The sequence below is a fragment of the Camelina sativa genome, chromosome 9, assembly GCF_000633955.1.
Source record: "Camelina sativa cultivar DH55 chromosome 9, Cs, whole genome shotgun sequence".
Lineage (NCBI taxonomy): Eukaryota > Viridiplantae > Streptophyta > Magnoliopsida > Brassicales > Brassicaceae > Camelina > Camelina sativa.
This window is the reverse complement of record NC_025693.1, coordinates 7,838,466-7,862,852: the sequence shown is the minus strand read 5'-3', so window position 1 is coordinate 7,862,852 and position 24,387 is coordinate 7,838,466. Positions and strand designations below refer to the sequence as shown.

The following is a 24,387-nucleotide window of genomic DNA, read 5'->3' as shown; positions in this document are numbered from 1 at the left end:
ACATCCATAGGAACAACATCACAAAATAATTTGTCCTTGTAGAACTTACCAATGGATAACGAAACCAAGGCGCGGTGAGAGATGCGAATGTCTGTCCCCTTGTTAAGCCATGTGAGCTTATAAGGTAACGGTGTGCCTCTCTCTATAAACCGAGCTTCCTAACTGCCTCTTCGGACACCACATTTTGACTGTTACCCGAATCAATTACGAACTTGCAGAATTTTCCTTTTATCGTACAAGTTGACTGAAAAATATTTGTACGTAGCCAAGGTTCGTCACAAACAACAGGTGCTAAGCAAACACGAGCCACCAACATCAGTCCCGTATCGCCTTCGTTATGGTCTTCTTGCAAATCTCCGGTGTCTTCTCCCTCCTAAGTTTAACCGACTAAAGCTTGAAGATAAAACGAAACGTAAAGCCCAACTAAAAAGAACCGTAAAACCAAAGCCTAACTAATTAAGAAAACAAAAAGGAAAGATAAACAGCACGCTGCATCACACAATAATATGATCATCACTTCATAAGAGTTGACCGAGGCATGGTCTAACCTCTTCAAAAGTGAAAATCACAAGCTTAAGTAGAATTGTAGAAAACATGTCATAAAACGTCCTTAGAACCCATATAATGTGGGAGGGGCAAGCGAGCCAACTATCACGAGTTTTCCTATGGCTCTTCAGGAAATTGATTTAAGATACCAATTAGCTGCTGCATGTCAGGAAATTGATCTTAGTCCTTTCTTGAAAGTGAGATCCAACAAATACTCCAAATTCAATTAACTAGGTCTGTCTAATTCCAAAAAGTCTTGTCAACACATAAGTCCACGATCCTGGCTAAAACAGTACTCCAACCTATTCTTTATGATGATCTCGCGAAAGCCATGCCTAGTCTCAATCATCCTTAAACTGGTTTCTGTTATTATAATAATTAACTTAGAAGTGTTAGTAAAGGTTTGAAAGAATTTTTTCTTTTCAATAATATTAATTTTTTTTTGTTAAAGGCATTCAATTAAAACTTAAAAAGGAAATAAAAGTTTACACGGCCAAAAGCCTAATCGTAAGCCCAAATACAAACCCATAAATTTTGAGAAACAGAAGTGAACCAGAAGTGAACCAATACTTAAGAGTGAACCAATTGTTAGATAAGAACCAGATTTATGGTTGGGCATTCAACTGCCTATACCATCCTCAGTAAAAGCATTCGAAACGTCATTGAAAGAGAAAGCGAGATGAAGAGATCGCATCTGAGATTAGGGTTTTTTACTTCATCGTCGTCACAGAGAGTGTTCCAGAAAACCAGAGATGGAGTAGAGATAAAGAGAGATTAGGGTTGCTATCACGGAAACTCGAAGCTCTGTTTCGAACAGTGGAGTCGATTTGACGAACAGTGGAGTCGATCAGGGTTGCATCGTCGTCACAATAATATTAATTGTGAAGTGTTATTTGTGAAAGTTGCTTGTGGTTGGCTTGGCTCTCTGTTGTCGTCAGGTTGTTTTTAGTGAAAGTTTGAAAGAAAGAAACACTTTATTAAAGAAATATAATATAGTCTCCATAAACACTATTGTCTTAATAAAGATTAAAAAAGGTTCTGATTATATCATACAGTTTTGTTTATTAGTTTGGAAGACAGTTTAGTGGTAATTCTACAATACTAATTAACTAATTAATAGAAGATGTTTCCTGATGTAACTTAATAAGAAAAATACTCATTCACGAAAGTGTAACCAAGAAATCTTATTACTAGAATAATTTTACGACTTACGGGTTTCAGTGTCTATTCCTCCCCTTTTTTCTCTTCTTCCTCTCTTCCTTCTTTGCTTTCTCCTTCTCTTCTTCCTCTATCTTCTCCTTTTTCTCTTTCTTCTCTGCTTTATTCTTTTCTTCTTCCTCGGCCAACTTCCTCGCTTTTTCCTTCTCTTCCTTCAAAGTCTTGACCAAACGTTTGATGCAAATATCTGCATCTTCTTCATCAGATTTCGGCATCAATGTCTCCGCAACATCAGCCGGAGACATGTCCGTTTCCTCTAGCAATCTCTTGATTTCTCCATACAAGTCATGTGACTCAATATCCAAGTAGTTCTTAGCCAAAACCTTGAACCCTTCAAACCTACAATAAGACATCTCAATGCTGTTGTCCATTCTTCCTCTACGTATCAATGCCGGATCAAGCTTATCCACAAAATTCGTTGTAAACACAATTATCTTTTCTTCACTACAAGCTGACCATAACCCATCTATACCATTTAATAGCCCCGACAAGGTCACTTTACTCTTGTTCGTCTATGTATTCACACAGAACCAACATCAGAAGATTAGAATATAATTTTCTAATATATAAGTCAATTCTACCTCCAATTAGTAGAGACCTTTTAGAAAGGAGCTCAATAAGAAATCTGTGAAGACTGGACCACTTGGGCCCAAAGCGGACAATAAGTGTCTATAAAATATATAAGTCAATTCTACCTCTAATAGGAGAGTTGTCTTTGGCTTGTAAAGCCCAACAATTGGTATCAGAGTCTAGGTCGAAAAGTGGACTTAGGGGAGTGGGTGTGGGCTCTGTATTCGGTGTGGAAGGATATTTAAAAAAGATTACATGATTAAGGGTGTCTCAAGATACTTTAGGAATAAAGGGGTACCGGAACCTAGGTACCTGGGTTTGGCTAAAAAGAGGCCATATGATCATGGTACATGGTTTGAGGGGAAGATTGTTGGGATACAAAACAAACGTCCAACATCCTGAAGATTAGAAAATAAGTTTCTAATATATTTGTCAAGTCTAACTCCAATTAGTATGAGGCATTTTAGGAAGAAGCCCAATAAGAAATTCGTGAGGGTTGAACCACATGGAGCCAAAGCGGACAATATGATATCATTTTCAACCAGTTTACTGTCATCGGTTAATAGTTAGAAATACTTTTTTTCCGACCGTTTCTCAACTGATTTGGTCATCGGAAACTACTATGTTTTCTTGTAGCGTAAGAATCCAAAGATCAACTGTAGCACACAGTTACCAACAACACCCGGTTCTTGGTATGGCTCCCTTCTACATACAACATCGATGATATGACAAGATCTACGACGATATTTAAATATGAGTTGACACAACTCGAAACAAGGTCCAAAATAAATATCTCTCCTTGATGAAAAAGAGGCCGATCAAGGGATGGAAGAATCTAGCATTAAATATAGTATTTACCCATAAAAGGGGACTTAAATAAGCAGATTCCCAACTCTTACGAAGAAGAAACAAAGAGACCACAACCTGATCCCTATCAATAGTAAGCCGCATTGCCTCCTCTGATCTATGACTCACCGGACTGGTTACCCATTCTTGAGTGACACACACGATTGACATATGGCATTCCTAATTTTTATTGATAGAAAAAATGTCTCGATTCTAATGAAGAAAAACAGAGGAAAAAAAAATAACTTTAGAAAAAATTATCAACGCAATCTAAAAAATATAATGTCTATAAAATATTTATGAAAAGATCAATAACATCTTCAGTAGAATAATCAGATTAAAATACGTTTTATTTCAAAATTATTGGTTATGAAAATAAATAAATTTATGCGCAAATGCATTAAAGAAACATCTAAAACTTGATATGACCCTAAAAACTAAAAAGCTAAACTAGACCGTTGACAAAAATAATACACCCATGACACATCAACGTTGATGATTGCTAAATATAAAATTGAAAGTGGCTAGTTACCTTTCGTTAAACGTTCTTGCACGTCTCGCACAATTATCGTGTAGACATGCTTACACGATTTAGTTGGATGGAGTCTAAAACATCAGGGAAAGTATAGCTGTACTTAGAGAAAATATTTGCTATATAAACCCAAGCACCCATTCTTAACAATACAAACAAAAACAAGAAACACTTACCAACCTAAGCGTTGGTAGAGAAAAGCTAAATCACAATGAAATCTTCTTCTAAGATGGGGCCTTCTGCCCATCTCATTTCCGCACTAGGAGTTATCATCATGGCAACAATGGTTGCTGCTTATGAGCCATACACATATAGTTCTCCACCACTGCTGTATTCTACACCATCTCCTAAGGTTGAATATAGTTCTCCCCCACCACCATACGTTTCTCTACCACCACTACCGTATCTCTCTCCATCGCCTAAGGTTGACTACAAATCTCCACCACCTGTATACAGTTCCCCACCACCACCGCCATACTACTCTCCATCCCCAAAGGTTGACTACAAGTCTCCTCCACCATCATATGTTTACAGTTCCCCACCACCACCATACTACTCTCCATCCCCTAAGGTAGACTACAAGTCTCCTCCACCACCGTATGTTTACAGCTCCCCACCAGCACCATACTACTCTCCATCCCCTAAGGTAGACTACAAGTCTCCTCCACCACCACCATACTACTCTCCATCCCCTAAGGTAGACTACAAGTCTCCTCCCCCACCATATGTTTACAGCTCCCCACCACCACCATACTACTCCCCATCCCCTAAGGTAGACTACAAGTCTCCTCCACCACCGTATGTTTACAGTTCCCCACCACCACCATACTACTCTCCATCCCCTAAGGTAGACTACAAGTCTCCTCCACCACCGTATGTTTACAGCTCCCCACCAGCACCATACTACTCTCCATCCCCTAAGGTAGACTACAAGTCTCCTCCACCACCACCATACTACTCTCCATCCCCTAAGGTAGACTACAAGTCTCCTCCCCCACCATATGTTTACAGCTCCCCACCACCACCATACTACTCCCCATCCCCTAAGGTAGACTACAAGTCTCCTCCACCACCGTATGTTTACAGTTCCCCACCACCACCATACTACTCTCCATCCCCTAAGGTTGTATACAACTCTCCTCCTCCTCCATATGTCTACAGCTCTCCACCACCACCATACTACTCTCCATCCCCAAAGGTTGTATACAAGTNTGCTGTATTCTACACCATCTCCTAAGGTTGAATATAGTTCTCCCCCACCACCATACGTTTCTCTACCACCACTACCGTATCTCTCTCCATCGCCTAAGGTTGACTACAAATCTCCACCACCTGTATACAGTTCCCCACCACCACCGCCATACTACTCTCCATCCCCAAAGGTTGACTACAAGTCTCCTCCACCATCATATGTTTACAGTTCCCCACCACCACCATACTACTCTCCATCCCCTAAGGTAGACTACAAGTCTCCTCCACCACCGTATGTTTACAGCTCCCCACCAGCACCATACTACTCTCCATCCCCTAAGGTAGACTACAAGTCTCCTCCACCACCACCATACTACTCTCCATCCCCTAAGGTAGACTACAAGTCTCCTCCCCCACCATATGTTTACAGCTCCCCACCACCACCATACTACTCCCCATCCCCTAAGGTAGACTACAAGTCTCCTCCACCACCGTATGTTTACAGTTCCCCACCACCACCATACTACTCTCCATCCCCTAAGGTAGACTACAAGTCTCCTCCACCACCGTATGTTTACAGCTCCCCACCACCACCATACTACTCTCCATCCCCTAAGGTAGACTACAAGTCTCCTCCACCACCATATGTTTACAGCTCCCCACCACCACCATACTACTCTCCATCCCCTAAGGTTGTATACAACTCTCCTCCTCCTCCATATGTCTACAGCTCTCCACCACCACCATACTACTCTCCATCCCCAAAGGTTGTATACAAGTCTCCTCCACCACCATATGTTTACAATTCCCCACCACCACCATACTACTCTCCATCGCCTAAGGTAGACTACAAGTCTCCTCCTCCACCATATGTTTACAGTTCCCCACCACCACCATACTACTCTCCGGCCCCTAAGGTTGACTACAAGTCCCCTCCTCCACCATATGTCTACAGCTCACCCCCACCACCATACTACTCTCCATCCCCAAAGGTTGTATACAAATCTCCTCCTCCACCATATGTCTACAGCTCTCCACCACCACCATATTATTCACCAGCCCCTACGGTTGACTACAAGTCTCCTCCACCACCATATGTTTACAGTTCCCCACCANCCCACCATATGTTTACAGCTCCCCACCACCACCATACTACTCCCCATCCCCTAAGGTAGACTACAAGTCTCCTCCACCACCGTATGTTTACAGTTCCCCACCACCACCATACTACTCTCCATCCCCTAAGGTTGTATACAACTCTCCTCCTCCTCCATATGTCTACAGCTCTCCACCACCACCATACTACTCTCCATCCCCAAAGGTTGTATACAAGTCTCCTCCACCACCATATGTTTACAATTCCCCACCACCACCATACTACTCTCCATCGCCTAAGGTAGACTACAAGTCTCCTCCTCCACCATATGTTTACAGTTCCCCACCACCACCATACTACTCTCCGGCCCCTAAGGTTGACTACAAGTCCCCTCCTCCACCATATGTCTACAGCTCACCCCCACCACCATACTACTCTCCATCCCCAAAGGTTGTATACAAATCTCCTCCTCCACCATATGTCTACAGCTCTCCACCACCACCATATTATTCACCAGCCCCTACGGTTGACTACAAGTCTCCTCCACCACCATATGTTTACAGTTCCCCACCACCACCATACTACTCTCCATCCCCTAAGGTTGACTACAAGTCCCCTCCTCCACCATATGTCTACAGCTCACCCCCACCACCATACTACTCTCCATCCCCAAAGGTTGTATACAAATCTCCTCCTCCACCATATGTCTACAGCTCTCCACCACCACCATATTATTCACCAGCCCCTACGGTTGACTACAAGTCTCCTCCACCACCATATGTTTACAGTTCCCCACCACCACCATACTACTCTCCATCCCCTAAGGTTGTTTACAAGTCTCCCCCTCCACCATATGTTTACAACTCTCCACCACCACCTTACTACTCTCCATCCCCTAAGGTTGACTACAAGTCTCCTCCACCACCATATGTTTACAGTTCCCCCCCACCACCGTACTACTCTCCATCCCCAAAGGTTGTATACAAGTCTCCTCCTCCACCATATGTTTACAACTCTCCACCACCACCTTACTACTCTCCATCCCCTAAGGTTGACTACAAGTCTCCTCCATCACCATATGTTTACAGCTCCCCCCCACCACCGTACTACTCTCCATCCCCAAAGGTTGTATACAAGTCTCCTCCTCCACCATATGTTTACAACTCTCCACCACCACCATACTACTCTCCCGCCCCTAAGGTTGTATACAAGTCTCCTCCTCCCCCGTATGTCTACAGTTCTCCCCCACCACCATACTATTCTCCATCCCCTAAGGTTCTATACAAGTCTCCACCTCCACCATATGTCTACAGCTCTCCACCACCACCATACTATTCTCCATCCCCTAAGGTACACTACAGGTCTCCTCCACCACCGTATGTTTACAGCTCCCCACCACCACCATACTACTCTCCATCCCCTAAGGTTGTATACAAATCTCCACCACATCCTCATGTCTGTGTGTGTCCACCACCTCCTCTATGTTATTCTCCATCCCCTAAGGTTGTATACAAGTCTCCTCCTCCACCGTATGCCTACAGTTCTCCACCACCACCATACTATTCTCCATCCCCTAAAGTAGTATACAAGTCTCCTCCTCCACCATATGTCTACAGCTCTCCACCACCACCATACTACTCTCCAGCCCCTAAGGTAGACTATAAGTCTCCTCCACCACCATATGTTTACAGCTCCCCACCACCACCATACTACTCTCCATCCCCAAAGGTTGTATACAAGTCTCCTCCTCCACCATATGTCTACAGCTCTCCACCACCACCATACTACTCTCCAGCCCCTAAGGTAGACTATAAGTCTCCTCCACCACCATATGTTTACAGCTCCCCACCACCACCATACTACTCTCCATCCCCAAAGGTTGTATACAAGTCTCCTCCTCCACCATATGTCTACAGCTCTCCACCACCACCATACTACTCTCCAGCCCCTAAGGTAGACTATAAGTCTCCTCCACCACCATATGTTTACAGCTCCCCACCACCACCATACTACTCTCCATCCCCAAAGGTTGTATACAAGTCTCCTCCTCCACCATATGTCTACAGCTCTCCACCACCACCATACTACTCTCCAGCCCCTAAGGTAGACTATAAGTCTCCTCCACCACCATATGTTTACAGCTCCCCACCACCACCATACTACTCTCCATCCCCAAAGGTTGTATACAAGTCTCCTCCTCCACCATATGTCTACAGCTCTCCACCACCACCATACTACTCTCCAGCCCCTAAGGTAGACTATAAGTCTCCTCCACCACCATATGTTTACAGCTCCCCACCACCACCATACTACTCTCCATCTCCCAAGGTTGAATACAAGTCCCCTCCTCCTCCATATGTCTACAGCTCCCCACCACCACCATACTACTCTCCATCTCCCAAGGTTGAATACAAGTCCCCTCCTCCTCCATATGTCTACAGCTCCCCACCACCACCATACTACTCTCCATCTCCCAAGGTTGAATACAAGTCCCCTCCTCCTCCATATGTCTACAGCTCCCCACCACCACCATACTACTCTCCATCCCCTAAGGTAGACTACAAGTCTCCTCCACCACCATATGTTTACAGTTCTCCACCTCCACCATACTACTCTCCATCCCCTAAGGTAGACTACAAGTCTCCTCCACCACCATATGTTTACAGTTCTCCACCTCCACCATACTACTCTCCATCCCCTAAGGTAGACTACAAGTCTCCTCCACCACCATATGTTTACAGTTCCCCACCCCCACCATCATACTCACCTTCTCCAAAAACTGAGTACTAAGTTTCATCCCCACCCTCGTATTACCTGAATATGTAACTGGGATTCTTTCATAACCTATTGAGTTTTATTTGATCTCATCTTTTCTTTTCTTCTAATGCTATTTGTATCCAATAATTTTTAATTTTCTTGGTATTGATTCAAATATTTTGCTACAAAAGTTTCACATGGTTATGTTTGTTCTTTTAATTGTGTAAAGGTTGCTTTCAATTTATATGAAGTCCTTTGCAATAAATATATAATCCTTTAACATGTGTCTTGTATATGGATTGCATACTAAGTTCCATGGATTCTTTTAATTCTATTATATTTTCAAAGTTTAAGATCTGAACCAAGCATCGATAGCTCAACTAGTAAAGTCTCTCTGGAAAAGTCTAGAGGTTGATGGTTCGAGGAAAGATGCTTGGGAGGGGACAATATAAAAAGCTCTGGTCTCTGGCCTGAGGGGATGTACTGGCCTAGGCCCGGAACCTCTTTCTAATTCAAAAAAAAAAAAAAAAGTTTAAGATCTGCAAGTATTAAATCAAGGATGTTTTGTTTTCCTATCTACTGTTTGACCTAATATAATCACTTACTTAGAGAGGATATAAGAAGTAGTTGTCTTCCAAGAACATGTATTCCCGTTTGCGAGTAGTGAAGTTGTTCTGCATTGCAAAGTTTGTCAATATTGTCTTCAGAGTTGTGTTTTGATGAAGACTAGTCAACTAATTTGGCTCCAAGTGAGGATATTTCTTTTGCAATGGTTTGCAGACCACTCTGTTTCTGGTCATGTACAACAAGATGTTCTTGTTGCATAAAATATGTTTTTGCTATACATTATGATGTTTCTGTTGTACGACAAGGTTTTTCGCCTAAACTTATTACTTATTGCATAAAAATATGTTTCTGGTCATGTACAACAAGATGTTCTTGTGGCATAAAAATATGGTTTTGCTATACATTATGATGTTTCTATTGTATGACAAGGTTTTTCGCCTAAACTTATTACTTATTGCATAAAAATATGTTTTTACTTATTGCATAACAAGATGTTCTTGTTGCATAAAAATATGTTTTTCCATACATTATGATGTTTCTGTTGTACGACAAGGTTTTTCGCCTAAACTTATTACTTATATCCGAGCAGTTTTGAATGACTCCAACTATACAAGTCTTGTTGAACATATCGTTTACTTAAATCGACTGTTTTGATTTGTTCCCAAGAGAGAAGCATCAGTCAGCTGAGGAAGACCCTGAGCGAACTGAGAGTGAAGAAGAGATGGAGTTCACTCTTCAAGAACACATTAGGAGACACAAGGCCAAGGGAAAGAGGCCAGCAGTTGAGGTTGAACAAGAAGAGGTTGAAGAAGAGAGTGAAGAAGAAGATGAAGAAGAAGAGGGAGAAGATGATGGAGAAGAAGAATCTTGTGGTTTAACTAAAAGGCAGCTTTATGAAGCCTTCTTGAGGATGCAGTTCTTGGGGACTAGATACCCACACAAGGAAACCATAGAGAAGCTAGGCATTGATGAAGATGTGGAATATCTTTTTGAGAAGTGCAACCTAACCAAGTTCATGGGGCTTTGCTTGGAAGGGTATAAAGAAGAAAGCTGTGAGTTTCTAGCCACAATCAAGTTGCACTGCTATATAAGGAAGGATAATGAGCTTGGGGCTGGTCATGTTGACTTCACTATCAAGGGCAAGAAGTATGAGCTGTCATTGAAGAAGATAGCCAATATCTTTGGCTTTGAAGTTGGTAGTGAGAGGAGCATGGTCATACCAAGAGAAGAGCTCTATGCTGTTTGGGAAACCATTAGAGATAACATCACATACTCATCCTCCAAGACCAAGAGTTCCAAGATAATAAGCCCAGTCCTAAGGTACTTCCACAAGGCCTTAGCAAACACCTTCTTTGCTAGGAAGGAAACTGGAAATGTGAATGAGGGTGAGCTCAAGATGATTGATGTGGCACTCAATAGCATAATTTTTCAAGCAAGGGATGGAAGCATCATCCTTGGAAGCAGAGAGGGGACTGATCTTGCAATGGTGCCCATTGACCACATGATATATTTGAGAAGCTGGGTGGGCAAGCTGCACAAGAAAGGTTCAATGGGAGCCCTAACTATTGGAGGCATTATCACTCCAATACTACAAGCTGCTAAGGTGCCACTTAGAGGAAAGAAGGTCATGCCAAGATGGATTGATTCAAGCTATCTCACCTCTCTCTCTTCCATGTCTTTATCAGCTTCTTAAGTTACTTGTTTCAGTTTATGATGCTCGTTTCTTAGTTTTTGTTTGTTTTCTCCGTTTCTCTTAGATTTGGGACTACGTTTAGTTATTGGTTTGGGCTTCGTTTAGGCGATGAGGCTTTAGAACGGTCTGAGCAGTTGTTCAAGGTCTTTCTCCGATTTCATTTCAGTGATTCCTTCAAAGAAAAACAATTTTTTTTGTTCGTATGCTTTGTTTTGATATTAACGAATTGTGTATAATTAGGTACAACGTGCAAGCTGTGGAGCTTAGGAAATTATTGGTGGAGCAAGGTTCAGTATGGTCATCTAATTGCTCAATACCAGTGTTCTTCTCTCTTACGGTGTTTAAGATGTAATGTTTTTCATGTCTTGAACTTGTTTTAGGCATACGTCAAAATCGAGTTGAGTTTGGATGGAGCCATAGAGTTAAGTTTTGTTCTGGATAAACTTCTTTGTGTAAGTCTTCTACTCTGACTTCCTCATTTGAATATATATTCTGACACCTTAATCATCTTGAGACAAGAATCGAATAGTAGAGTTTCTTTGATCCTTCTGTTCTACATCCTTGTGGTCTGTTTTAAGTTGCTTTAGGTGATTATTTCTTTGATTCATTGTGGATATCTTTTAACAATCTGCTGTTTCCATTGACTTTGTTATTGAAAACGATGATGAAGGTAAGATGTTTGAAGATCTTTTTAGTTTATGTTTGGTCACAGCTTCTTGATGAAATGAGAGCATTTCACGGAGTTGAATGACTGTGTTTCTTTGTTCCTCTGTGAAATGCAGAACTTAAGTACTGAAACATCTTTTGTAATTGCAGAAGAAACAGCAAAATCAAGAGAGAAGAAAGATGATGCTGTTAAGGTGGAAGCTCCTGCAATAGAGAAGGCACCAGCAGAAAGACAAACAACATCTATTAAGGAAGACAAGTGAAGACATTGTTTCTAGAGACAAAACCATATGGGTATTAGTAGCTTCCATGGTTGATGCAGAAAGAAGGCTTTGAAGCTTTTTGCCACCAACTTGTGGAAATGGAACAAGAGGTTGTGGGCAAGTTCAGTGACCATACTAGTCTTTGATTTCAATTCTTTTAAGTGCTGTGTTAAGTAGTTCTTTGGTTTAAGCTTGTATCAGATTTTGTAATACATTGATCATATATTTGTTTCTATTATAAATTTGTGTTTATCAGATTTTAAATTTTGATTTAATAAACAAAAATTAAATCGTAATTATGATTATTTTAGCATTATGGTAATATACATTAAAAATGATAACAACCAAAAAATGCTATTATAAACTTTAATATTGCACAAAAAAAACGTTATTATATAATTTTATATTGCATATAAAACAGCGCTATGTTAAATCACCTAAATTATAGCGTATGAAAAAAACGTTATCTAAAGTCTCGTAATTTTTATAACGGGCGTATAGACAACGTCCGTAAGAGCGCTATGGAATCCTACCATAGCGGATATGACGCGCTATTAATACTCACCTTTTTGTAGTGTGCTATAGCGAAACTGATTGCAAAAGAGGGGAAATCGGCCACACTAAAATTACCTTCTGGAGAAGTCCGTTTGATATTGGACAGGATGGTGGAATAAATGAAACAAACCAACCCATGTTCTTTTAATATAATAATTAACTAGTGATCTCATACTCACTAACGACCTAACAACATTCAAATCATACAGCGGAAAATACCAACATTCAACCAACAATAATCCAACAAAGACTTCAATAAAATAATTAACCAATATCAACCATGTCTACAAATCCTAAACCAAGAATTCAAAAGCAAACAACATAAATCAAATAACCATCAACCTAAACAGTTGTTCTAGACCACATCGTTCCATTCTAGCAACCTAACAAAAGCATTAAACAAACAACTGAGTCTCTAGAACATTCTCCTCTTCATCGTCTTGATTCCACGATCACAGTTTGCTTTTACCTGCATCACAACACATATGAGATGCGTGAGTATTATCATATATACTCTGTGAGGCGGTCTTCCCATCTACTAGGCGATTTTTGGAGAGATGATCTGGAAGGAATACGATGACGACATTTTTCTCCGACTCTTTGGTGTAATTGTGACGTGGATGCTCTCAGATGAAAAGAAAATTGTGCTATTATATACAGGATTTGATTTGAAAAAACGGGTCTTAATTTAACTGGTTATTTTGGTGTTTTCTCAATTAAATTAATTAGACCTAAATCTAATAATTTAATCCACCATAACTTCATCTTTACGATCCCATGAACTGAGTTTGATTTAATAACCAGTTCCATAAATCAAACCAACTAATTGTAGAAACCACCATCTATTACACGTAACATCAACACCACAAAAGTCAACTCACATCCTTAACAATTAAATCCGGTTCTGTATTTTAATTACGATCCTTGGTCAAGTCTGTTTGTTTGTTTGATTGATAAACATTCTGAATCTATGCTAAGTAATAGTTGTTGATTATATTTGGAATGTTATTAATGTATGTCTAGTGGGCAGAGTTCGATCTCCTCATTGAGTAAACAAGTTTACTCACCCCTTCTTTCCCTTTTTCCCAGGTTAGTAAGTCTCAAGAGTTGCATCTTGAAGTTTGTTCGTTGGTGAATTTAAAGAAAGAAACGTTTTTGGCCAGACCGGATGGATTACATGTTGTTTCGTCTTTTGCTACGGTACGAGTGTTACATTTCTAACCCGACCTACGAATAGATTACGAAAGGATATGATGAAATCTAACAGAATATGAAACAACTCCGAGAAAATGAAATATTCGCCCGAGGAATAAGGAAAACGAACATATCTGAGATCGACATTCTATTGATATAAATAAGCTCGATGGGAAAAAGAGGGATCCACAATTTGACTCACAATATAACCCTAGGATCAAGATATCTTGCAAAACCCTAACTTGTTATCGAAGCTAGTTAGAATCCCTTTATACTTTTAACTGAGTTTAGCTTGAGATCAATAAAGAAAATCGTTTTTAGATTTCTTTTTTTATTTGTTACTTTGATATAAATAAGCTCAATGGGAAAAAGAGGGATCCACAATTTGACTCACAAGATAACCCTAGGATCAATATATCTTGCAAAACCCTAACTTGTTATCGAAGCTAGTTAGAATCCCTTTGTACTTTTAACTGAGTTTAGCTTGAGATCAATAAAGAAAATCCTTTCTGGATTTCTTTTTTTATTTGTTACTTCTCCGGTTTAGATCAGTACGTTTTTTTTATTTGTTACTTCTCCGGTTTAGATCAGTACGGGTTCTGCTCGCACAATATTAAATATGCAAATTAAATTTTGTATATTTAATGTCATTATTTGAACAAATCCATTTACATGTCATGGTAGAGATGAGCGAGGAGAGCAACACCTAAAAGCACCAAAGAGAACTAGAAATGTGAGTTAAATAATATGTGGATTTTACTTTCCCCAATTTTAGTTTGGCGTATTTAAGATGTTGAACTGCATAAAACAATCGGTAGGGTTAGGCCTGGGCATTTGGGTACCTGTTCGGGTTTGGTTCAGATAATTCGGATTTTCAGGTTTTCGGGTTTAGAGGTATATGACCTGTTCGGGTAGTTCTAGACTTCGGATTTGGATCGGGATCAATTCGGATTCGGATTATCCGAAGTTCATAAAACTCAAAATTTTAGTATCTAATTTAGTCTAAATTATTCAATAATACGCAATATATCTAAAAATTTAGAGTATTTTTTACCCAAATTTACTAATAAACAGTTTAAATACTTCAAATTATCGAAAATATCTAAAAAATCTGAATATTTTGAACACTTCTATTATTAAAATTATAAATATTACTAATATATTACTACTATATATTAATAATATGGGTATATTTGGATAACCGTTTGGATCTGGTTTCGGATTTGGATTTTTGGATTTAGAGATTTAGAACCCGTTCGGGTAGTTTACAATTTTGGATACGGGTTCGGATCGGGTTCGGATCTGGGTATTTTTCCCAGGCCTAGGTAGGGTAAGCCCATTTAAGAAAAAAAATAACTAAGACTAAATATTATATATTAATATTTAGTTTAATATTTTCATTATTTTTATTAATTAGAAAACTAATCCTACTTTTTAAAGTAATATATAAGAAATTAAAATTTCTGAGATATATGTTTTTTTACATACTTGGAAGAAACTGAGAGGAATAAGACAATATTTTCATCTTTTTTAATACCTTTAATTTCTTAGAGAGTAAAAATTAAAACATATAAGTTGGCACAACTGTTTGTGTAGAACCACATTCGATTTTGTATGTAAACAATTTCTTGTATTGGCTCCTTTGATTCAATTTAATAATTCATATAAGCTAATTTAATAATGAAATGTTGTTGACAAAAAAAATATAAAAATCTATAAATTTGATGTCAATATATATATATAGTCAGTTTAAATATTAAAATGTTAAGTTGCTCCAACACCAAAATAATTTATTTTGTTTTAATAAATTATTTTGTTACATTATTCTGTATTGTTATCGAGATAGTTACTGATATTTTTTATATTGAGTTTTGAAATCTAAGAAACAAATACATTTTTCTTAAAATTGATGAAGATACATCAAAGTTGACTTTTATCAGTCTATCATGTTTGATATTAAACTCATGTATTTGCAATTATAATACTCCTTTTGAATGATAGTTAAGTTATTATTAATTTTCAGTCACCAATAATAATTTAACAGGTAGATAAAAAAAACAAGTCAGCGCAAATAACACTAGATTACTCTGAAGGGCCCAAAGATCAACTGTAGCACACAATTACCAACGACGCCAAATACCGATTCTAGTGGTTATGCCTCACTTCTACATACGACATCGATGATATGACAAGATATAAGAAGATAATAAATATGAGTTGACCCAACCTGAATCACTGGACTGGTTTAAAGAGAACGGCACACACGTTTGGCAGGTGGAATACAAAAGGTGTCTAAATTCTAATGAAAAAATCAAGACGAAAAAAAAAAACTTAAGATTAAATTATCAACTTAACGCAATCTAAAAGAATATATTGTTTATAAAACATATTTACGGAAAGGTCAAATAACTTTAGCGAAGATATACATATAAATAAATATATAAGGTAGATAAAAGTACATTTTAATTCAAAATTATTGTCTGTTAAAATAAATTTATTTATGCGCAAATGCATTAAAACATCTAAAACTTGGTATGAGGTTACCCTAAAACTAAAAAGCTAGAAGCGATATTAAACTAGCCCGTTGCTAAATATAAAATTGAAAGTGGCTCGTTAACTTTCGTTAAACGTTCTAGCACGTCTCACACAAGTAGACATGCCTACACGATTTAGTTGGATGGAGTCCAAAACATCAGGGAAAGTATAGCTGTACTTAGAGAAAATATTTGCTATATAAACCCAAGCACCCATTCTTAACAATACAAACCAAAACAAGAAACACTTACCAACCTAAGCGTTGGTAGAGAAAAGCTAAATCACAATGAGATCTTCTTCTAAGATGGGGCCTTCTGCCCATCTCATTTCCGCTCTAGGAGTTATCATCATGGCAACAATGGTTGTTGCTTATGAGCCATACACATATAGTTCTCCACCACCACCGTATTCTACACCATCTCCTAAGGTTGAATATAGCTCTCCCCCACCACCATACGTTTCTCTACCACCACTACCGTATCTCTCTCCATCGCCTAAGGTTGACTACAAATCTCCACCACCTGTATACAGTTCCCCACATCCACCGCCATACTACTCTCCATCTCCAAAGGTTGAGTACAAGTCTCCTCCACCACCGTATGTTTACAGCTCTCCACCACCACCATACTACTCTCCATCCCCTAAGGTAGACTACAAATCTCCTCCACCACCGTATGTTTACAGCTCCCCACCACCACCATATTATTCTCCATCCCCTAAGGTAGAATACAAGTCTCCTCCACCACCGTATGTTTACAGCTCCCCACCACCACCATACTATTCTCCATCCCCTAAGGTAGACTACAAGTCTCCTCCTCCACCATATGTCTACAGCTCTCCACCACCACCATACTACTCTCCATCCCCTAAGGTTGACTACAAGTCTCCTCCACCACCGTATGTTTACAGTTCCCCACCACCACCATACTACTCTCCATCGCCTAAGGTAGACTACAAGTCTCCTCCTCCACCATATGTTTACAGTTCTCCACCACCACCATACTACTCTCCATCCCCAAAGGTTGTATACAAGTCTCCTCCTCCACCATATGTCTACACCTCTCCACCACCACCATACTACTCCCCAGCACCTAAGGTTGACTACAAGTCTCCTCCACCACCTTACGTTTACAGTTCCCCACCACCACCATACTACTCTCCATCCCCAAAGGTTGTATACAAGTCTCCTCCTCCACCATATGTCTACAACTCTCCACCACCACCGTACTACTCTCCATCCCCAAAGGTAGACTACAAGTCTCCTCCACCACCATATGTCTACAACTCGCCACCACCCCCATACTACTCTCCATCCCCTAAGGTAGACTACAAGTCTCCTCCACCACCATATGTTTACAGTTCCCCACCACCACCATACTACTCTCCATCCCCTAAAGTTGTATACAAGTCTCCTCCACCACCGTATGTTTATAGTTCCCCACCACCACCGTACTACTCTCCATCCCCTAAGGTTGTATACATGTCTCCTCCTCCACCATATGTCTACAGCTCTCCACCACCACCGTATTACTCTCCATCCCCTAAAGTTGTTTACAAGTCTCCCCCTCCCCCATATGTCTACAGTTCTCCACCACCACCATATTATTCTCCATCCCCTAAGGTTGTATACAAGTCTCCACCTACCCCATATGTCTACAGCTCTCCACCACCACCATACTACTCTCCAGCCCCAAAGGTACACTACAAGTCTCCTCCACCACCGTATGTTTACAGCTCCCCACCACCACCACACTACTCTCCATCCCCTAAGGTTGTATACAAATCTCCACCACATCCTCATGTATGTGTGTGTCCACCACCTCCTCCATGTTATTCTCCACCTCCAAAGGTTGTATACAAGTCTCCTCCACCACCATATGTTTACAGTTCCCCACCACCACCATACCACTCTCCATCCCCTAAGGTTGTATACAAGTCTCCTCCACCATCATATGTCTACAGCTCTCCTCCACCACCATACTATTCTCCAGCCCCTAAGGTAGACTACAAGTCTCCTCCACCACCGTATGTTTACAGCTCCCCACCACCACCATATTACTCTCCATCCCCTAAGGTTGTATACAAATCTCCACCACATCCTCATGTATGTGTGTGTCCACCACCTCCTCCATGTTATTCTCCACCTCCAAAGGTTGTATACAAGTCTCCTCCACCACCATATGTTTACAGTTCCCCACCACCACCGTACCACTCTCCATCCCCTAAGGTTGTATACAAGTCTCCTCCTCCATCGTATGTCTACAGTTCGCCACCACCCCCATATTATTCTCCATCCCCTAAGGTTGTATACAAGTCTCCTCCACCACCATACGTCTACAGCTCTCCACCACCACCATATTATTCTCCAGCCCCTAAGGTAGACTACAAGTCTCCTCCACCACCGTATGTTTACAGCTCCCCACCACCACCATATTACTCTCCATCCCCTAAAGTTGTATATGATTCTCCTCCTCCCCCATATGTCTATAGTTCACCACCACCACCATACTATTCTCCATCCCCTAAGGTAGACTACAAGTCTCCTCCCCCACCGTATGTTTACAGTTCTCCACCACCATCATACTACTCTCCATCGCCTAAAGTAGACTACAAGTCTCCTCCCCCACCGTATGTTTACAGTTCCCCACCACCACCTTACTACTCTCCAGCACCTAAGGTTAACTACAAGTCTCCTCCACCACCGTATGTTTACAGTTCTCCACCACCATCATACTACTCTCCATCGCCTAAAGTAGACTACAAGTCTCCTCCACCACCATATGTTTACAGTTCCCCACCACCACCATACTACTCTCCATCTCCTAAGGTTGTATACAAGTCTCCTCCTCCCCCGTATGTCTACAATTCTCCACCCCCACCAACGTACACACCTTCTCCCAAAACTGAGTACTAAGCTTCATGCCCAGCCTCATATTACAAAATGTAATTGGGATTCTTTTATAACTTGTTGAGTTTTATTTGATCTCATCTTTCGTTTTTCCGATGCTATTTGTATCCAATAATTTTTAATTTTCCTTGTATGGATTCAAATATTTTGCTACTAAATCTACACATGGTTTCATGTTTTTCCTTTTATTTGTGTTGCTTTTAATCTATATGAAGTCCTTTGCAATATATATAATTCTTTAACATGTTGTCTTGTATATTGATGCATACTAAGTTGCATGGATTATTTTAATTCTATAATTTTGTCAAAGTTTAAGAGTCACAAGTATTTAACTCAAGGATGTTTTGTTTTCCTATCTACTGATTAACCTAATTCCATAACTTTGAGAGATAAAGAAATAGATACTCAAAGGTGTAGTGTACTCTACCATTATTATTCATTACATACACTCTTGAAGATAACAAAATAACAACCATACAAGTTTCTCTAAGCCTAAATTTCCCACAACACCTGCACTTGGTAATGCTAATATTTTGACATTTGGTAATGCTAATATTTGACATATGTCATCTTTTCTCTCTCTTAATTATTAACAATATGTTCACATTAATATATCACAATTAATTCCTCTACTTTTTCAATATTTTTCAATTTTATTTATTTTCCAATATTTAAAAAAATATATTATAAGCTTTCCTCTAAACTTGCTCTAATATTTTGACATTTGGAAATGCTAATATGTGTGATCTTTTTCTCTTTTAATTATTAGTAATATGCTCACATTGATATAGCACAATTAATTTCTATACTTCTTAAATATTTTTCTATTTTATTTATTTTCCAATATTTTATTTAAAATTTTCTCCACACTTTTATTATTAAATATAATGTGGAGAAAAAAATATATATGAAACCAAAAGTTTCTCTTAATTAATAATAATATCTTTAATTATTTACACTAATTTATCAGAATGAATTTCTCTACTTATAATAATTAAAAATTACTAAATATATATTTTCTCAATTTCTATATTTTCATTAATTTATCAAAAATAATTTCTCTACTTATGATAATTATAAAAAATAATTGTATATTTTCTCAATTTCTATATTTTCAATAAATTATCAATAAGAATTCTTCAGATAATTATAGTCATTCCCTCCAATATATACACTAAATCACTAATTCTTATGCAATAAAAAATAATGAACTTTGTTCATAAATGCCATTCATGCATAATTGTGAAATTTGAATAGTTATAAAATGTAAATATGCTTTTATTGCATATTAATAACTAAAATAATTCATAATTTTTTTTATAAAACAATTCCTTAGATATATTAAATTTTACACTTCGCACTAAGAATTTTACACTTCGCACAAGGTCTTGTTACAACTTTCGAGTGTCTCATGAAATGGCATGAAACTGTATTTGTCATTTTGATGAAAGACGACGTATGTATATTATATGATGAAATTTGGGTTTGTATTAATAGTTTTGGTTTATATGAGCTTGAAGCTAGGTGTGAGATTGAAATCTCTTATTAGGGTTACTTGGTTGGAAAGATTAAAACTGGATTTATGGGTTTTGTTAAGGTTGGTGATACTCCAGCATTGCTCAAGATGGGTCCAAGTTTTTTTTGTTTGTGGGTCATGTTTCCTTCAATGTCTAATAATGATGAGTCTCATTTGCGCTTCAACGCCGCCACTTTGGAACCTACATTTTAAGAGAAACACTTAACGATTGAATTATTCACTTCAAAGAAACCATAACGGATCAAAAGTTTATGCAGTGATTATCGATGCTATCCGTATGAACAATCTTTCTTGTTTCTAACTTGCTTTGAGACAACAATTAGCCAACAATTCTAGTTTTTTAAAAAAATAGAACTAGACAAAATTGCGAATTTACGATCTATTATAAATCACTTTCTAAGAACTGGCTTTTTGACCTTATAGAACATATATATTGGAAGATGGAACCTGGTTCAATCACATTGGAAGCCGGGTTTTAACTCTTAATGAACTGGGTTCAACCATATTGGAAGATGGTTTGCGTACTATGGTCAGGTTCAAGATTTAGTCTCTTTCTCATTTTTTTAGATTTATCTAATTTGATTACATAATTCATACAGTATTATTATAAAGTTTTTTTTTTTAAATAACAATCTGTGTTTTAAAAAGCAAGGCCTAGGCGCGCCTAGGCTCAAGGCGAGGTGAGGCTATGGGTTCATCGCCTAGAAGAGCTGAAGCGAGGCTAGCGAGCAAAGGCGCTCGCTCTTCTCCGCCTTGCCGTGAATCTCGCCTTGGATTTATGGCGCCTACTGCAACAAAAAGGTAAGAATTGTTAGAACTTGATATTTATTTGCCTTATACGGTTCCAAAATATATGCATACATGATTTGATTGCTAAAAATTAAAAACCCTATTAGAAATCGTGCATATAAACTATTTTTAGAGTTTTAAGTTTAAAACTTTGTTTGGATTAGCTGTTTCTTTGTTTTGTTTTCAGTTCTCAGTTTAAAACTTTGTTTGAATGGCTGTTTCTTTGTTTTGTTTCAGTTCTCAGTTTAAAACTTTGTTGGATTGGCTTTCCCTTAGTTTTGTTTTCAATTCTCAGTTTTACTATTATTGGATTGTCTCTTTCTATATGTTTCAAATGATCTATGTTTTAGACTGACGAACTGTGTTAATATAGCTAAGGGATCAGTGACTAACCTGTTCGTTTATTTTGTGCAGTCTCGCTTCATGCAGCAAAGGTGAGGAGCGACTGGCACCTAGGCTCAAGGCGAGAGCCACACCTTCATAGCCTCACCTCGCCTCTCGCCATTTAAAACACAGATAACAATAAGAAGAAATCCCACATCACTCCCCATCAAAGTGCATCTTTGTGTTTGTTTACATCTATTTGAGTCTTATTAGATGTTCTTTTACATCTCCAAAATATATATATTTTTTTTTTACGCCTCTTTTAATCTTTAGTGGTTAGGTGTAGATACGTAGACTACCAACGTGCGCACTTAATTTATTGTTAGAAAACAATCTAGAAATCGATATAAATTAGACATAAAAAAGGTAAGAGGAAATCTTATAAGATAAAATGCTACGTAAAACTTTTATTTAATGCCTATCAAACAATTTGATAACACCATTCACTTTGTTTTGTTTCTTCTTCTTCTTCTTCTCTTCTTCCTCTGCTTTCTTCTTCTTCCTCCTCGCTTCCCTCTCAGCTTTCTTCTTCTTCTCTTCCTCTAAAGACTTAACCAAACGCCTCAAGCAAACATCAGCATCTTCCTCATCAGATTTCGGCATCAAACATTCAGCAACATCAGCCGGGCACATGTCGACTTCCTCTAGCAATCTCCCAATCTCTCCATACAAATCATGTGACTCGATGTCCAAGTAGTTCATAGCCAAAACCTTAAAAGCTTCTAACCTGCAATAAGACATCTCAATGTGGCGGTCCATTCTTCCTCTACGTATCAATGCTGGATCAAGATTATCCACAAAATTTGTTGTGAACACTATGATCTTCTCATCACTACAGGCTGACCACAACCCATCAATGGCGTTCAATAACCCCGACAGAGTAACATTGCTCTCTTTCAGAACTCTATCTTTCTTCAACTTCTCAGCTTCCTTCTTCTTTTCCTCAATATCCTCTTCATCCTCATCTTCCTCGTCCTTCTTCTTTCCCTGTCCCGTAAGATCAAGCGAACAATCAATATCTTCAATCACAACAATAGATTTTCCTTTTGTGTCCAACATTAGCTTCTGCAACTCCGAGTTATTTCTCACTGTCGTCAACTCAAGATCATACACATCATACTCCAAGAAATTCGCCATTGCCGATATCATCGTCGATTTCCCTGTCCCGGGCGGTCCAAACAAGAGATAACCTCGCTTCCACGGCTTCGCGACCTTCCTGTAATAATCTTTCCCGTTACTAAACTTAATCAAATCCTTCTTAATCTCTTCTTTCTTCTCATGATCCATAGCCAAAGTCTCGAATGTTGCCGGATGATTAAAAGGAACGTTGCTCCATCGTCCGTCCCTCCAAGAGGAAAAATCAGTACTCGAATTATTAGTGTAAAGCTTCCTTTCTCTGTTCTTCAACCCAATCTCTTTCCCTTCTCTCAAAACATGATCAAGATAAGTCTTTGTGATCATATCTCTATACTGGTTGTCGAAACTCATAGTCAAGTGTCTTCCCTCCTTTGAAACAGATTGATTCTCTTTATTTACCAAGCTCAAAGACCACACCACCTTTACATCTTGGAACACATCTACAATATCCTCGTTGTCGTCCAAACTAAGAACCACCGATTTGCTGTTTTCCGACTCATTGGCCTTTAACCTCCTGGCCGTAGCCGTTGATCTCGTGGATAAATAGTTGCGTATCTCATCAAAGGCTCGGCTTTTAGTGAGACCTTCTCCTGTGTATTCAGGGAATATGATGTGAACAGATTTCATATCTTCACCGAACCACTTATTAAGATATTTGTAAAAGTAACGCTCCAAGTAGAGTCGGACGTGGTATGGCGCAAACTGTTTATACATTGACCAGAAGAACATAAGACTCGCCATCGTCGTACTGGTGAAACCCCATATTGCTCCCGCCTCTAGCATCTTTGTGTTTGTCGATTCCTTCGGCCTCAAGCACGCTCTTATATATCTTTTTGTCTAGGGTTTGTAGTTTCTCTTCTTTTTTGTTTTAAGCAATTTTCCAAAAAATATTGGAAATTCGTCCGGATAAAGAAAACAAATATGTGAAGTGACCTTAATGCAGTGGCAGGAGGTAAGACCATTTGTAGAAAGCACCGTCATATCCGGGATCGAGTTCCGGCTCTTACGAAAGGAATTTGGCTAATGGGCCGGCCAATTGTAGCCCAATGGTTGAAAAAAAAAAACCAAATATAAAACTCTTTCTACTTTTCTATTTTTTGGACAGGAATTAATAATAATAATAATAATAATAATAATAATCTATGTATAAAAACTAGGCCTGTAAATGGAGCGGATATCCGGTTTTTTTAGGATATCCGTATCCGTTTTATTCGTAATTTGTTATTCGTATTCGTATCCGAAAATTTCGGATATCCGTTATCCGAATATTTGTTAAAAATTTGATTATCCGCGAATATCCGCGGATATCCGTAAAAAATTATTATTTTTTAAGATACGTATTTTGACTAAAATACAGCGTATTTGTATAAAATACCACATATTTTGGATAAAAAATACCGGAT

General features: G+C 38.9%; 3 protein-coding genes across 4 annotated transcripts; 2 read left to right on the top strand and 1 right to left on the bottom strand.

Moving 5' to 3' along the window:
• LOC104710697 (AAA-ATPase At3g28540-like) lies at positions 1,806–23,767 on the bottom strand (the record flags this gene model as incomplete). Its single annotated transcript, XM_010427332.1, has 2 exons — positions 22,575–23,767; positions 1,806–2,103 (listed from the first exon to the last, which is right to left on the bottom strand). Coding segments are annotated over exons 1-2 (1,491 nt in total), but the record flags the coding sequence as incomplete, so codon positions are not given.
• Positions 3,870–9,038, top strand: LOC104710695 (extensin-2-like). The gene is made up of 5 exons (XM_010427330.2): positions 3,870–4,064; positions 5,296–5,595; positions 7,125–7,605; positions 8,305–8,338; positions 8,741–9,038. Exons 1-5 carry the CDS (start codon positions 3,924–3,926, stop codon positions 8,787–8,789), a joined length of 1,005 nt encoding a protein of 334 aa, XP_010425632.1. The 5' UTR covers positions 3,870–3,923; the 3' UTR covers positions 8,790–9,038.
• Positions 16,464–19,364, top strand: LOC104710696 (extensin-2-like). Of its 2 annotated transcripts, none has more exons than XM_019229778.1 (3): positions 16,464–16,656; positions 16,729–18,000; positions 18,457–19,364. In XM_019229778.1, exons 1-3 carry the CDS (start codon positions 16,516–16,518, stop codon positions 19,141–19,143), a joined length of 2,100 nt encoding a protein of 699 aa, XP_019085323.1. In that variant the 5' UTR covers positions 16,464–16,515; the 3' UTR covers positions 19,144–19,364. The 2 variants fall into 2 exon arrangements, with proteins under 2 accessions (XP_019085323.1, XP_010425633.1); XM_010427331.2 differs by having other exon boundaries at positions 18,382–19,364.